Below are 14,483 nucleotides of genomic sequence, written 5' to 3' on the forward strand. Positions count from 1 at the left end.
AAAGCATCCGTGGTATGACTTATCATCAGCTATCAAAGCATCCGTGGTATGACTTATCATCAGCTATCAAAGCATCTGTGGTATGACTTATCATCAGCTATCAAAGCATCCGTGGTATGACTTATCATCAGCTATCGATTTCCGCTTTCGCTTACAAGACAACAGACACAATTTCACATAATCCTATATATACCAACAATGTACATATACATGTATATGCAATTTCAATCTTTTCTCCCTAAAATGGCTTACACATAATATCTTGTTAATGTAGTTTTTCTTTCTCTACAAATCAACATACAGTGTAGAACGGTGTGTCATCAATAAGAAAGGAAGTTTACCTGTTGATCAAGTTCATGGCATCGCTGTGTCAACTCTTCCTTTGCTTCTAAGGCACTATTTAGGTCATCAACTGCACGCTTTAACTGAAAAAACCCACGAAATTATCAGAGACAAGTTCTCTAATTTACAAGTAAATCTCTCTTACAAGTCTTAAGCCCAAGCAGGTCATAGCACAATATCATACATATGCCTACTGCTACATCTTCCTACTGTATATATACCAGTACTTGGATATAAAAATTTTGGTCAAAATCTCTATGTGCAACAGTCATCAAGGGAATTTTTCTAGCTAAAAAGGTGATCAGAGAAAACACAATCAAGATCGACGTTTCTAAAAATATATAACAAGGAAATATAAGTACGTAACTCAGCAGAAGAGATACAAGTAAAGCCATTCATTAAGGAGTGTGGATATTTGTGAAATTGTTTGCCCAGATTTTAAAACAGCTAAAACTCAAAAAACCTGTGAAATAATTTTTGCATTCAACCCAAAGCTGGATCTTCAAATTTCTATTAAAATTCATATTCATTAATGTAATAAATTTTAAAAACTCCTAAAATTCTGCATAAATTCTTAAGCAATTGATATGCTTTGTGTATTTATCAGTGACATACATTGTGAAAACACCCTATCATATTGATTTTTCCCCCACTGCAGACCTTAAAGAATTAAAACTATTCAACCACAAAAATAAAGATCCCATATAGGTAATTTCCCCAAAACTTTCAATCCACCAAAATAAGTGCTTCCACAGTATTTGAATGCAATTCCGAGCTAGCTTAATAGGTGCATCGATATTTTCTATCTCTCTTGATAAATGCATGCAATAAATACTCAAAAGATCTGCAAAGTTTACTCTGACACTAAATAATCCCAAATTAAGTGATAGTTTAAACTTTATTTATCATCAAATAATCTCAAGTTAAGTGATAGTTTAACCTTTATTTTACGACAATTAAAAACAAGTTCTACAAATGATATCAAAGCTTCTCATGAGCTTAGATATTGGCACGAATGGGTTATTCAAATTATGGGATTAAGTGATAAATAATTGACAGACACTGTGTCATCCCTCAGAGCTATCTTTGATAAATGAATGCACATACCTGATCGCCTAACTCTGTGTCTCCCTCTATATTTGCACTCATCTCCTTCGTCATCAACTTTAAAGTAAAAAAAAACACCACAATTCCATAAACAAAATAGTGTTACATACTTAAAAAGGAGAGCTTTTAATCCATAATATTGCCAATTGAATGTGGTCTTCAGCAATAAAATCTGTAGTAAACATTCTCATTGTACAAACAGTGTGAATCAAACACTAAGTACATGTAGCTCACCTCATAACAAATGTGCTCTACAAAGTTAAACCAAAAACATAGTCAGATTTTGTCACTTTCTAATATTTTTAGTTTCTTGAGAAAATAAAGTTAAGGAGACCTGATACACTGACCAAAAAAAAAGAAGAAGTAAACCCATTTCTGACTAGTCATGAAATAATACATTCAAAATGAAAGTATGATTTATTTACAATAAGAAGGTATATTTGAAGACTTCATTTTTCACATAACACTTGTGAAGGGTAAAATTTTCCAATGGGATTTGAACACATGACACCAAGATTTTCAGACAACACTAATATTTCTCGACCATCTCTGTGCCTCCTTGAGGTTAAAATTTGCAAAGCCATGATAAATTTGAAAGCTCCTGTTCATAGTCTACAAAAGTTTGATCTGTCGTAAATATTACCTCTTGTATGGCATTCATAACCACGTGTTGCACTGACTCTTCCATTGACATGATTCTCCCGATATATTCCTCCTTGTTAGCACAGTTCACGGCACAGCCCAGAATCAACTGCAGAAGTCGACCAAGCTCTGCCACATCACTTCGTTCACCTGGGGGAATATCAAATTAGATTCAAAGAAGTGAACACAGTCACAGTGAATCAAACTAGAATACCCATTACTCAAATTGTGTGTAACTTTAAAATCAGTTTTTTCTCTGTATCTGTTCTTAATGATTTAAGGACCTACACGACGTTCCTCAATAATATATAATTTTTCGTGACATTTCACGTACTATTCACTTGCATTCTATCTCGTTTATACAAAAAAAATCTTACGATATATTACCATGTCTGTTTCAGAGTTAGCATCTTTTGGTAGTTCCTGGTTGTTGCAAGTAAAAATTTAGAGTCAGCTCTTATGTATTACAGTAAGTTGTATAAATGTAACAAAGAATGAGAGGAAAATCTTTGGAACAATCTGGTATTGAAGCAGGGACCCTTCCATTACTAGATAGGTGATCAAACCACTGAGCTACCAGGTCGATATACAAAGTATGGTATAAATATTACTACAATATGAAATTAAACCTATTTCGAAAATCATACGGGAGATGAAAAAAATAATTCTTAAAAAAATGTCAGAAACATCGTGTTTGTCCTTAAATATTACAAGCTATTTTTTATAATCATACATGCATTCCCCTTTTGTAAGATCTATTACAGGGGGTATAAAAATGTTGTCTTGTGATTGGATGTGCAGAAAGGAAGATGTTTACAAACCAAATAGTGAGGATTTGCCTTGCTATATGAATCACAATTCTAGAAATTACTCCCACATCAGTTCAAAGAAAAACATTTTGCAGATACTTAGAGGAAACAGGACAATGAAACTGTGTGTTCAGTTCACTGATTAAAAAATTACGACTTCAGAGCTCTGTGATTAGTTTCAGGTTTGGTAAATATTGCTCTTCTTGGGTAGTTAAATCATTCTATTCACTTTATATAATGGCTATTCCAGCAAAAAACGTATGGGGGGGGGGGGGGGGGGGGGGAGGCAGTTGATATTTTTTTTGGATAGGTGGGGGTGATTTGGGAAAATGTTTTTGTATTAGTGGTGAGTTGGAAAAATGTATTTGTATGGGTGGTTGTCTTCTAGGTTAAAAAAAAATATGGGTGCCAGTGAATTATGATAAAAATGAAGACATTATAGAGTCTATCATGTTGTGAAATTTCTTTTATTATAAAAGAAGAGGAAGAAGAAAAACAGAGCCATCCTACATTATGTACGAAAAAAGATTGATAAATGCATGGGCAGATAACTCTATTCAAAGTAAATGTTTCAGTTTGTGTGGAAATGACAACAAGAATAAATGAAAACAAAATGTTTTCTGTTGGAGTGACATGATTAGAAGTAACACCATCTCCAGATATGATCTATTAAGGGATATTTTTAGCGAACTCAGAAGGGAACGAGAAAAAAATTATGTACGAGTTTACAAAGAAGTTGCAGCCATAAGCCCATCAAAACGTGTTTCCACATTTTTATCAGCCAATGGCTTAAGCAATTAGGCAGTTGATATTTTTTTTGGATGGGTGGGGGTGATTTGGGAAAATGTATTTGTATGAGTAGTGGTGAGTTGGGAAAATGTATTTGTATGGGTGGTTGTCTTCTAGGTTAACAATGGCTTAAGCAATTATTGTTAGGTCTTTCAAGGTAATAATAATATCCGCATTCATGTAAAAAAAAATTTAAAATGCCCAAATTTTCTCAGAATGTTGTGATGTGCCACATGTGTCTGAAACACCAACATTTACAACTTGTTTTAACACATAGGCCTATGTCAAGGGCAAGGTTCGAACCTACAACACTGCTAGAAGACCAAATGCTAAACATTTGGCCACTACGGTAGTGTAATAATTTTGGCATGAGTGAACCTTCTCTGTTAACTATTAAACTCAACATGCTTAAGATGACATTACAACTTGAGTTTGGCTAGAGAATGGATCACAAATTACAATATCAACGTTTAATTATTTATTCACATTAATGTTGTCAAAATTCATTTAAATTCGGGTAATTTGTTCATATAAATCACCACAAATTCTGGCTTATCTAAAAAATAGTTGCATGTACATAGGATTAAAACCAATATGAACTTGTTGAAACTGAACTCTACCTTTAAAGGAAAATCTTATTATACAGGTGATTTCAGTATTGAATTTTTAATTCTATTTGTATGGGTGGTGGTGGCAGGGGGAATCTATTTGTATGGGTGGTGGTAGCAGAGGAAAATTAAATTGTATGGGTGGCTGTCTTAAAATAAAGTGCCTTCCCTCCCCCCATATTTTTTTTGCTGGAATACCCCTAATCATCAGTGACAGTAAGTAAATAAATGCAGCCTGTTCTCGTTTATTTAAAAGATACACTTACCAATACGACTAACATCTGGCATTTGAAAATTCTGAATATGGATTCCCAAAACCTGGATAAATATACATGATATTTCAGCATACAAAGTGCCATTTTAACATCAATTTAAATAATTCTGTAAAGTGTAAACTGAAAAGGACTTTAAAGTAAGATAATCATTTACATGATTTTTAAAATCTTATTGCTGAAAGATTTTGTCTGTAAATAAGCATTACTATTTCTCTTCAAACAAGGTATTACCTCCATATTATATTCCAATATGCCATTCAATATCTTCTTTAAGTTGCTGACCTGAATGTGTTATCAAAGAATATCAAGTTCAGTGACACAATTATGTCATTCTTTGTGTCTGTGTAATTACAACATAGATGAAATATCACCGTCATAGTCTACAGTTACCTCATTATTTCAAAAAAGATCATTCAAATTGCTTTGCACATACTTTCTAATCTAAAATTAAACACAATTTTAAAATGGTTTCTTGTAACATATAGAGACCATTCTACAAGCAAATTATATGTACCACTAATTAGAGCTAGAAAAATACCTTTAGTCTCCAGTTAGTGACTTCATCCAATCTAATTTTTGACATCCATCCCTCATTGAAATAGTCTGGGACTCTAAAAATACAGAGAAAAATAAATAGCAGGATTCTTAAATTTATCACAGAACTGTAGCACAGTCAACACAGAACTGTAGCACGGTCAACACAGGACTGTAGCACGGTCAACACAAGACTGTAGCACGGTCAACACAAGACTGTAGCACGGTCAACACAGGACTGTAGCACGGTCAACACAAGACTGTAGCACAGTCAACACAGAACTGTAGCACAGTTAACACAGAACTGTAGCAGTCAACACAGAACTGTAGCACAGTCAACACAGGACTGTAGCACAGTTAACACAGAACTGTAGCACGGTCAACACAAGACTGTAGCACGGTCAACACAGAACTGTAGCACGGTCAACACAGAACTGTAGCACAGTCAACACAGAACTGTAGCAGTCAACACAGAACAGTCAACACAGAACTGTAGCACGGTCAACACAGAACTGTAGCACGGTCAACACAGAACTGTAGCACGGTCAACACAGAACTGTAGCAGTCAACACAGAACTGTAGCACAGTCAACACAGAACTGTAGCACGGTCAACACAGAACTGTAGCACGGTCAACACAGAACTGTAGCAGTCAACACAGAACTGTAGCACGGTCAACACAGAACTGTAGCACAGTCAACACAGAACTGTAGCATGGTCAATACAGAACTGTAGCACGGTCAACACAGAACTGTAGCAGTCAACACAGAACTGTAGCACAGTCAACACAGAACTGTAGCAGTCAACACAGAACTGTAGCACAGTCAACACAGAACTGTAGCACAGTCAACACAGAACTGTAGCACAGTCAACACAGAACTGTAGCACAGTCAACACAGGACTGTAGCACGGTCAACACAGGACTGTAGCACGGTCAACACAGAACTGTAGCACAGTCAACACAGAACTGTAGCACGGTCAACACAGAACTGTAGCACAGTCACCACAGGACTGTAGCACAGTCAACACAGAACTGTAGCACAGTCAACACAGAACTGTAGCATGGTCAATACAGAACTGTAGCACAGTCAACACAGAACTGTAGCACAGTCCACACAGAACTGTAGTACAGTCAACACAGGACTGTAGCAGTCAACACAGAACTGTAGCACGGTCAACACAGAACTGTAGCACAGTCCACACTTAACTGTAGTACAGTCAACACAGAACTGTAGCACGGTCAACACAGAACTGTAGCACGGTCAACACAGAACTGTAGCACAGTCAACACAGAACTGTAGCACGGTCAACACAGAACTGTAGCACAGTCCACACTTAACTGTAGCACAGTCAACACAGAATTGTAGCACGGTCAACACAGAACTGTAGCACGGTCAACACAGAACTGTAGCACGGTCAACACAGAACTGTAGCACAGTCAACACAGAACTGTAGCACAGTCAACACAGAACTGTAGCACGGTCAACACAGGACTGTAGCATGGTCAACACAGGACTGTAGCACGGTCAACACAGAACTGTAGCACAGTCACCACAGGACTGTAGCACAGTCAACACAGAACTGTAGCACGGTCAACACAGAACTGTAGCACGGTCAACACAGAACTGTAGCACAGTCAACACAGAACTGTAGCACAGTCAACACAGAACTGTAGTACAGTCAACACAGTACTGTAGCAGTCAACACAGAACTGTAGCACAGTCAACACAGAACTGTAGCACAGTCACCACAGGACTGTAGCACAGTCAACACAGAACTGTAGCACAGTCAACACAGAACTGTAGCACGGTCAACACAGAACTGTAGCACAGTCACCACAGGACTGTAGCACAGTCACCACAGAACTGTAGCACGGTCAACACAGAACTGTAGTACAGTCAACACAGAACTGTAGCACAGTCACCACAGGACTGTAGCACGGTCAACACAGAACTGTAGCAGTCAACACAGAACTGTAGCACGGTCAACACAGAACTGTAGCAGTCAACACAGAACTGTAGCACAGTCAACACAGAACTGTAGCACGGTCAACACAGAACTGTAGCACAGTCACCACAGGACTGTAGCACAGTCAACACAGAACTGTAGCACAGTCAACACAGAACTGTAGCATGGTCAATACAGAACTGTAGCACAGTCCACACAGAACTGTAGTACAGTCAACACAGGACTGTAGCAGTCAACACAGAACTGTAGCACGGTCAACACAGAACTGTAGCACAGTCCACACTTAACTGTAGTACAGTCAACACAGGACTGTAGCAGTCAACACAGAACTGTAGCACAGTCAACACAGAACTGTAGCACAGTCACCACAGAACTGTAGCACAGTCAACACAGGACTGTAGCACAGTATACACAGAACTGTAGCACAGTTAACACAGAACTGTAGCACAGTCAACACAGAACTGTAGCACGGTCAACACAGAACTGTAGCACAGTCAACACAGAACTGTAGCACAGTCAACACAGAACTGTAGTACAGTCAACACAGGACTGTAGCAGTCAACACAGAACTGTAGCACAGTCAACACAGAACTGTAGCACAGTCACCACAGGACTGTAGCACAGTCACCACAGGACTGTAGCACAGTCAACACAGAACTGTAGCACGGTCAACACAGAACTGTAGTTTGCATTCATTCCCCTCCATAAGCAAACACATTTGCTTATTTCTTACCATATGCTTCAGATAATTACTGTAAAAATGTGGCTGTCATAATCTCATACATGCAATTCACATATACAGCATTTTATATTTCTCAGTCACTTACATTTGATTGAGGACTTGTGCCATGGCCACTCCATCACTTAAATCCTCCACGGTATGGACCGGTACAGATATCTCAAATGTTTGCATCTGAAAAGGATACACAATGTAGATGTACTTTAGATCATATTAGATACCAACATAATGCAAAATAATGAAAAAATGTTACAGTGGATGTGTAACTGATAGGTTGGGCATTCTGTACTGATAGTAAATGAGGAAGACAGCTTAGTGAGTTATCTAATTTATTCACAACCAACTAAGCTTTGATAAAATTAAAAGATGGTCGGGAAATTGATACACGAATATTTACATTCACCAATGTTTTTTCCCCACTTCATACTCAATTGAATTAAGGCATCCCATACAAAAATAAAGTAAAACAGATGCATAAAATGGCCTTTCGTGTTTTATATGGAAAATATTTAATAGAAAATATCCGAGAACGAAACGACGTTTAAACCGATACCCAGTAGGTTTCCATATATTTTCATCGAGGCATGTGTTTAACATCACGAGACTATTACGTGACATTATATATTTAAAACCAACAAATATTATTGTGATAATTACAAAAGTGCAACGATATCCATTACATTCAGGCTGATCCTTTTAATATTGAAAAACAGAGCCTCCGTTATATTAATTGAAAAGTTTTGGGAGCAAGTTCTCCGATAGAAGTTTAAAATGCATCTAATGCAGCATATTTCTTAATTTTCGAGAGTATGCAAGAGATTATCAGATGCAGAAAAGGGTTTCTTTTTGTGTCAGAAGTTGCTCTCAACACTTTTCTGATATATCAATGTAATAAGAATATAAATATATAAACATCAAGCACTACCATACACTGTACATCGTTGCAGTTTTACATTTACTGCAGCTGGTCGCAATAATTATGTAAATTAAACGCAGTGCTAATCCGAATCAGGAGAATATGTAGGAGCGATTTCAAGGTAACAATATAAAATGAACATCACCTTCATGCAATCTAGATATGATAAATGCAGAGTGATTTGATATGAAAAAGAAATAATATACGATTATATGATAAGCATTTGACAAGAAATTTTTTCATGTATATTGCTTATCACTTGAAAACGGTAGTAAATAACGACATACTGTTATGACACTCTTCCCGCGATACAACTGTAAGAACTTGTACGTCGTGACGTATGTTTTTATTGTGACGTCATATGGTGCGAAGTGCACTGAGGTACATTTATATACAGCACTGTAATTGTTCTCTGGAAGCCTTAACTGAACTGAGTAGCTTTCATTTCTTGATGAAGGTGCTGTACAATGCAAGTGACCATTCAATTCAAAATAAAAGCCTATATCTAATCACAAAACAGAAACATCAGAGGTAAATGTCTAGATTGTTTATATTACGGGGTGGATATACATATAGTGAAACTTGTCTTAGCAGCCACTTGAAATCAGCGGCCACTCCCGAACAACTGCCACTCTCAATACGTCAGTTTCGAGATACTAACTCTTCTGTATAGGAGGTGCATTTAGTGGAACTTTGAATGCCTAAGTGGGACAGAGTGGATATACAGCCAATGAGAAAGATGATGAAATGTATTAAAAGCAGCTTCTCTTTAAATATGTAAATGTGGGAAATACAAAATGCTATCGAAAGAAATGTTTTACCAAAGTGGAAACATACAAACAATGTCATATTTGCAAGAAATATCTTGGATATGGTACTTATGACCAGCGAAATAACGTGAGAGGATAAGAATTCTATGTCTTTAATTACTCCCCAAATACTTATCACTTACTTAGTTTGTGTGTCAGTCGAACTTGGGTTATCAAACAGCGTATGAGAAACTTACTAAGTACATTCACTTATGCTGTGATGAATATCTGTCCCACTCCCGCGTGTAAACAAATTCTTTCGCACCTTACTATGTACGAGAGTTCTCAAAGGGAAATAACTCAGACGTATCTCGAAACCGGCGTATTCCCCCCGATGATTATTCCTATATATTTGTAATGTACTGGAATAAACGGCAACCTGTGTAACACAGCCACTCAAATCCTCACCCAACACGTTAATTACACTGTAATAGGCGGCCATTTTGTCCAACGACATGATTTTATCATGTGATATTTTACATGAGTTAATCAGCTGTGATGATAGCTGATTGTTTTGAAAACACACATTCCCTTGGGTAATTAAATACTGGTCAGTTTACCTGATGCTATTAAACAGACTTTTGTTCAAATTAAATATTTTGTACTCTGTTATCGTTGTATGTCATTTTTAACACATTGTTGAAATTACTTCGCTGAATGTAAAACAGAAAGTTTTAACTTTGTCTGAAAAAATCAAAGTGATTGTTTACAGGGCAAACTGGAATAAGAGGCCACCTGTCATAAGTGGCCACTTTAATAACTTCCCGAAGGTGGCCTTTTAAAACATGTTTGACTGTACATGTAATAGAAGCATGGGGTAAATTTGATTAGTTTGAGAAATTCGTCAATTGCGAAGTGGCGAAAAGTCCTGTTACCAATTAATATAGGCTGATTCTGCTGCTTTATCCCATATCATGTACTGAATGTTTGGTAAATAGATATTCTTTAAATTGATGATCAAAGCATGAACATTACAAAATATGCATGTAGAGCTCTGCACTCATTCAAACGATTACATAAGCACCGTAAAACAAATTAAAAAGAATTCTACAACAGGTTGGGAACACTTCCCCTATAGGCCAATCCGAAAACATGAGTTATCTTTCCTTGATCCGGAACGTAGTGCCCTTGCGTAACAGTAGTTTAAGACTTCCGGGTAGTATATTCGAGAAGCGTCATTATCAACAGTGCAGAAGACCGCAAAGATATTGCTGTATAATTTAACAGTAATCATGCCAACAAATATGTTAACGTTAATAAAAAATCCCAATGCATAAGTTTACTTCATACACGTGAAAATAACCAACTTTGCATGTAAAAATAATAGAAAATTAATGTTGTAAGTAGAGGACCCCCCCCTCCCCGATAGAATGTTCTATCGTTAAAGTGATGTAATTTCCTACGGCGGGCCTGTCATGAGACGCAGTTAGATTATTCTAACTACCCTTCCCCCTCCCACTTTCCAGGATTTTACGTGTTTTATGACTGAAATTAGTATATATTATATATTGCATACATTTCATCAGGATCTTTAGCCCGTGTTTCAATAGTCAGATTTATAATAAAATATCAGAAGTTACTTGTTCAATATCAAAGTAGTACATTCAGCGATAACAGTTCTGCCACGATGAACGTCTTGGTATGTCGGACTGACACCTCTGGATTTTGAAAATGTCCATCTCTTTGATTGGCGAGTAAAATTTATCCCAGCCTGTACTTGTAAGTGAGAGTCCACTGACAGATTTCCAGCTGACTACTCACAAATTTTATACAGTTTCAAATACAAGTATAACCATAAAGAAATTCATCGTCACAAACCATCTTTAAACTGACATTTACACATACAATTGTTTTGAAAATAAAATAACTTATAATTGAACGCCCTGAATTTATAGTCGGCAAGAGTGTGTACCTGTAAATACAGCCATTTGGGGTAAAATATTTGGAGTTTTACTCAAATTATTTTGTAAATTTGTGGCGAAAAGGGGGATCTAAATCTGTCATTGCAATTTCTGTTATGACACGATACGTGCCTATATATAATCACTTATATTTCAAGGGGGCTAAAACGAATAAAAGAGGGAAGATACAGAGACGTCAAAAGCATTCTATTGGGGGTTAAACTTACCTTCCCCCAGAAAGTACATTTGAGAATATACCCCCCCCCCCCCCCCCCCCCCCCCCCCCGGCGGACCACACAGGTCTATGAAAAATAATTTATTTCAATCGAGCAATATTGAATAAAATTAATTAATTTTTTTTATTTAATTACCTATTTTTCTGCATTTTAAACATATCAGTTGATATTTTAAAACAATTCCAGCCTCATGCTGCAGTGTACAAATGATTTGCACACAGAATGAACATGTCCAGGTACTTTGGAGAAAGTTACCCAAACATTGCTATCTGGTTTATTTTTGAAAGAATCGATTGGTAGTGGTGGAATAATTTTTGCGCTGATAAAACAATGAGAGCGTTGATTTCCTAATGTAATTGATTTTTTTTTTTTTGAGAGGGGGGGGGGGGGGGCATGTTATGCAAGATCTTTGCACGTGTCGATCCTCGTAAAAACCCGAGCTTTGAGTTGATGAGATACCATCATCTCTTGAGAATCAGAAGTTCTGTTCTGATTTCATACAAAATAATTATGTCAGTCGTTATTGGAGACATATGTAAACAAATGAAAGTCTGCGTGATTTCCAATTCAGTTTTTAACCCCACCCCCCCACCCCACCCCCGAAAAATCACAGCCGACTCGATCAAGAAATTCGTTTTTGTTTCCATTAACATTTTCTTACTCTCTCGTATAAATGATTTCAACTGTTTACGATTTTGAACAACACCCATACTAATATAACTCTTATGTAATATATGCGCAGCCTGAGTGTGTTACTACCCGGAAGTTGTCATATTCACACTAAATGTAAGAATACAAAGAGAGATAACTCACGTTTTCGGAAAGGCCTATAGCGAGATATTCTCGCTAAAACGCGATTATCCCTCTTTAGCGAGAAATAAACATTACCATAAACAGGTGTTTTGGCATCTTCATTGAAAATAATGGCAAATCCCGTGCAACGCTGAATAAGTGCGACACACACTCAAAATGAAGTGAATTGTCTCTATGAAATTGACAACATAGTCAAGAAATTTCATATCAGAGTTGCTACGTAAGAGAGAAGCAGTCTGAAATCCAATACACATCGTGAGTGTTTTTGTTTTGATTAATATATTTGCAGAAGCATCACACATTTTAGCACTTTTTCTTCTTTTCATGTGAAACACAAAGAGATGTATTCCACGGGTGTTTTTCTCAGTTGTACGGGATATATTTACTCTTGCTAGAGAGGGATAATCGCGTTTTAGCGAGAATATCTCGCTATGGGGGAAGTGTTCCCAACCTGTACAATGCCATTTGGTCAGGTAAGATAATAATGACCAGTCCAATAAATCATATATCTACGTTGGACCGAATGTCCAGTAAACTTCTGGAGACCTTGGCAAACCACTGATTATTCAATTCAAATATCAAAGCAATGAGGCAAAAAAATATTTTGGAAAAAAAATCTTTCTTCAATGTCATCTACATTTGGTTTTTTGTTTAATAGTTTTTTGTTTAAGGTAGTTGTGAAAATCATAAAAACAAATTTCATTTAAATCATAATTGTGAATTTGATTTAAAATCAGTGATTTTGGTACAGAATGTTCAATGTATTCTTGTCCAATGCAACAATGATTTTTTTTTTTCATCTGACCACCTAATCTCAGCGAGATTCGTCGAGGCTGGATATTTGGACTGACGCCTCTTCCGAATCTCAGACCAGTGTCACATAAAGTGATTCGGGAAATCTTGCCTGAACTTCGGCCGCTCGTTGCGATTAAAATGGGTTAAATTGAATTTCTTGTCCACTTCAACTTTTCGCCTCAGACATCCTATTAACTCCCTATCACAATGAAACATGCATTTCTTACCTTTACAAGGTGTAAATCCCACAGTAATTCAAGTTGGCTATTTTCAAAGCCATTGCAAACGGCCACCATTTCATATTTTACCTTCTCAACACTGAAGAGTTCCGATAGTTTAGGACGCCTTCTAATAGATCGATTAAATATTACACAGTTTTCTTTTTATTGGTTTTAATTTTCATGCTTAAATGCTTTGTACAAAGTAATTGTCAACCAGTAAGTTCTGTATTTTCAATCATAGTACAAATTGTCATGAAGTAGTATATCGGAACTCTTCAGTGTTGAGAAGGTAAAATATGAAATGGTGGCCGTTTGCAATGGCTTCGAAAACAGCCAACTTGAATTACTGTGGGATTTACACCTTGTAAAGGTAAAAAATGCATATTTCATTGTGATAGGTAGTTAATAGGATGTCTGAGGCGAAAAGTTGAAGCGGGCAAGAAATTCAATTTAACCCATTTTAATCGCAACAAGCGGCCGAAGTTCAGGCAAGATTTCCCGAATCACTTTATGTGACACTGGTCTGAGATTCGGAAGAGGCGTCAGTCCAAATATCCAGCCTCGACGAATCTCGCTGAGATTACTGACCACCAAGAATCTTTTTATAAACCCTGCCACATAAAACAGCGCTTCATTTCCCGATCTAATACAGGTATGCTACAAATATAAACAAGTTTATACAGTCTAAATTGTATCTCACCCAAGTTATAAGACTTTCACAAAGCTCTTCTCTGTCCATTTTGGGTTGGACCAAGAGAAGAAAATTAAACCAAATGGTGGATTCAAGGGAAATAAAAACATAAACTTCCGGTTGGGTGATACTAAAAAACGATGTTAATTAGAAGGGGAAATTAAACTGCTAAAACATATAAAGAATATATCGATACTGTTTTGTCTATATACAATACGAGCGCTTTTATTATATTTATTACTTAATCAATGGTATAGTGACATTTTATTTAAAAATTTTAAAATGTTGA

At 36.7% G+C, this 14,483-nt stretch overlaps 1 protein-coding gene across 2 annotated transcripts in view; it reads right to left on the reverse strand.

Moving 5' to 3' along the window:
* Positions 1–14,306, reverse strand: part of LOC125668798 (protein Hook homolog 3-like) — a 29,599-nt gene extending 15,293 nt beyond the window's left edge. Inside the window, exons 1-8 of one of the 2 annotated variants that reach the window (XM_056162068.1) lie at positions 14,204–14,306; positions 7,901–7,986; positions 5,111–5,183; positions 4,804–4,854; positions 4,564–4,615; positions 2,093–2,241; positions 1,450–1,506; positions 342–425 (exon numbers count right to left, since the gene is read on the reverse strand). In XM_056162068.1, coding sequence (XP_056018043.1) covers positions 342–425; positions 1,450–1,506; positions 2,093–2,241; positions 4,564–4,615; positions 4,804–4,854; positions 5,111–5,183; positions 7,901–7,986; positions 14,204–14,242 — 591 coding nt within the window. In that variant the 5' untranslated portion in view covers positions 14,243–14,306. The remainder of the gene's footprint in view (positions 1–341; positions 426–1,449; positions 1,507–2,092; positions 2,242–4,563; positions 4,616–4,803; positions 4,855–5,110; positions 5,184–7,900; positions 7,987–14,203) is intronic. The other variant, XM_048903218.2, reaches the window with a different exon arrangement.
* Between the last annotated feature and the right edge of the window lie 177 nt (positions 14,307–14,483).

The sequence above is a fragment of the Ostrea edulis genome, chromosome 4 (assembly GCF_947568905.1).
Source record: "Ostrea edulis chromosome 4, xbOstEdul1.1, whole genome shotgun sequence".
Taxonomy (NCBI): domain Eukaryota; kingdom Metazoa; phylum Mollusca; class Bivalvia; order Ostreida; family Ostreidae; genus Ostrea; species Ostrea edulis.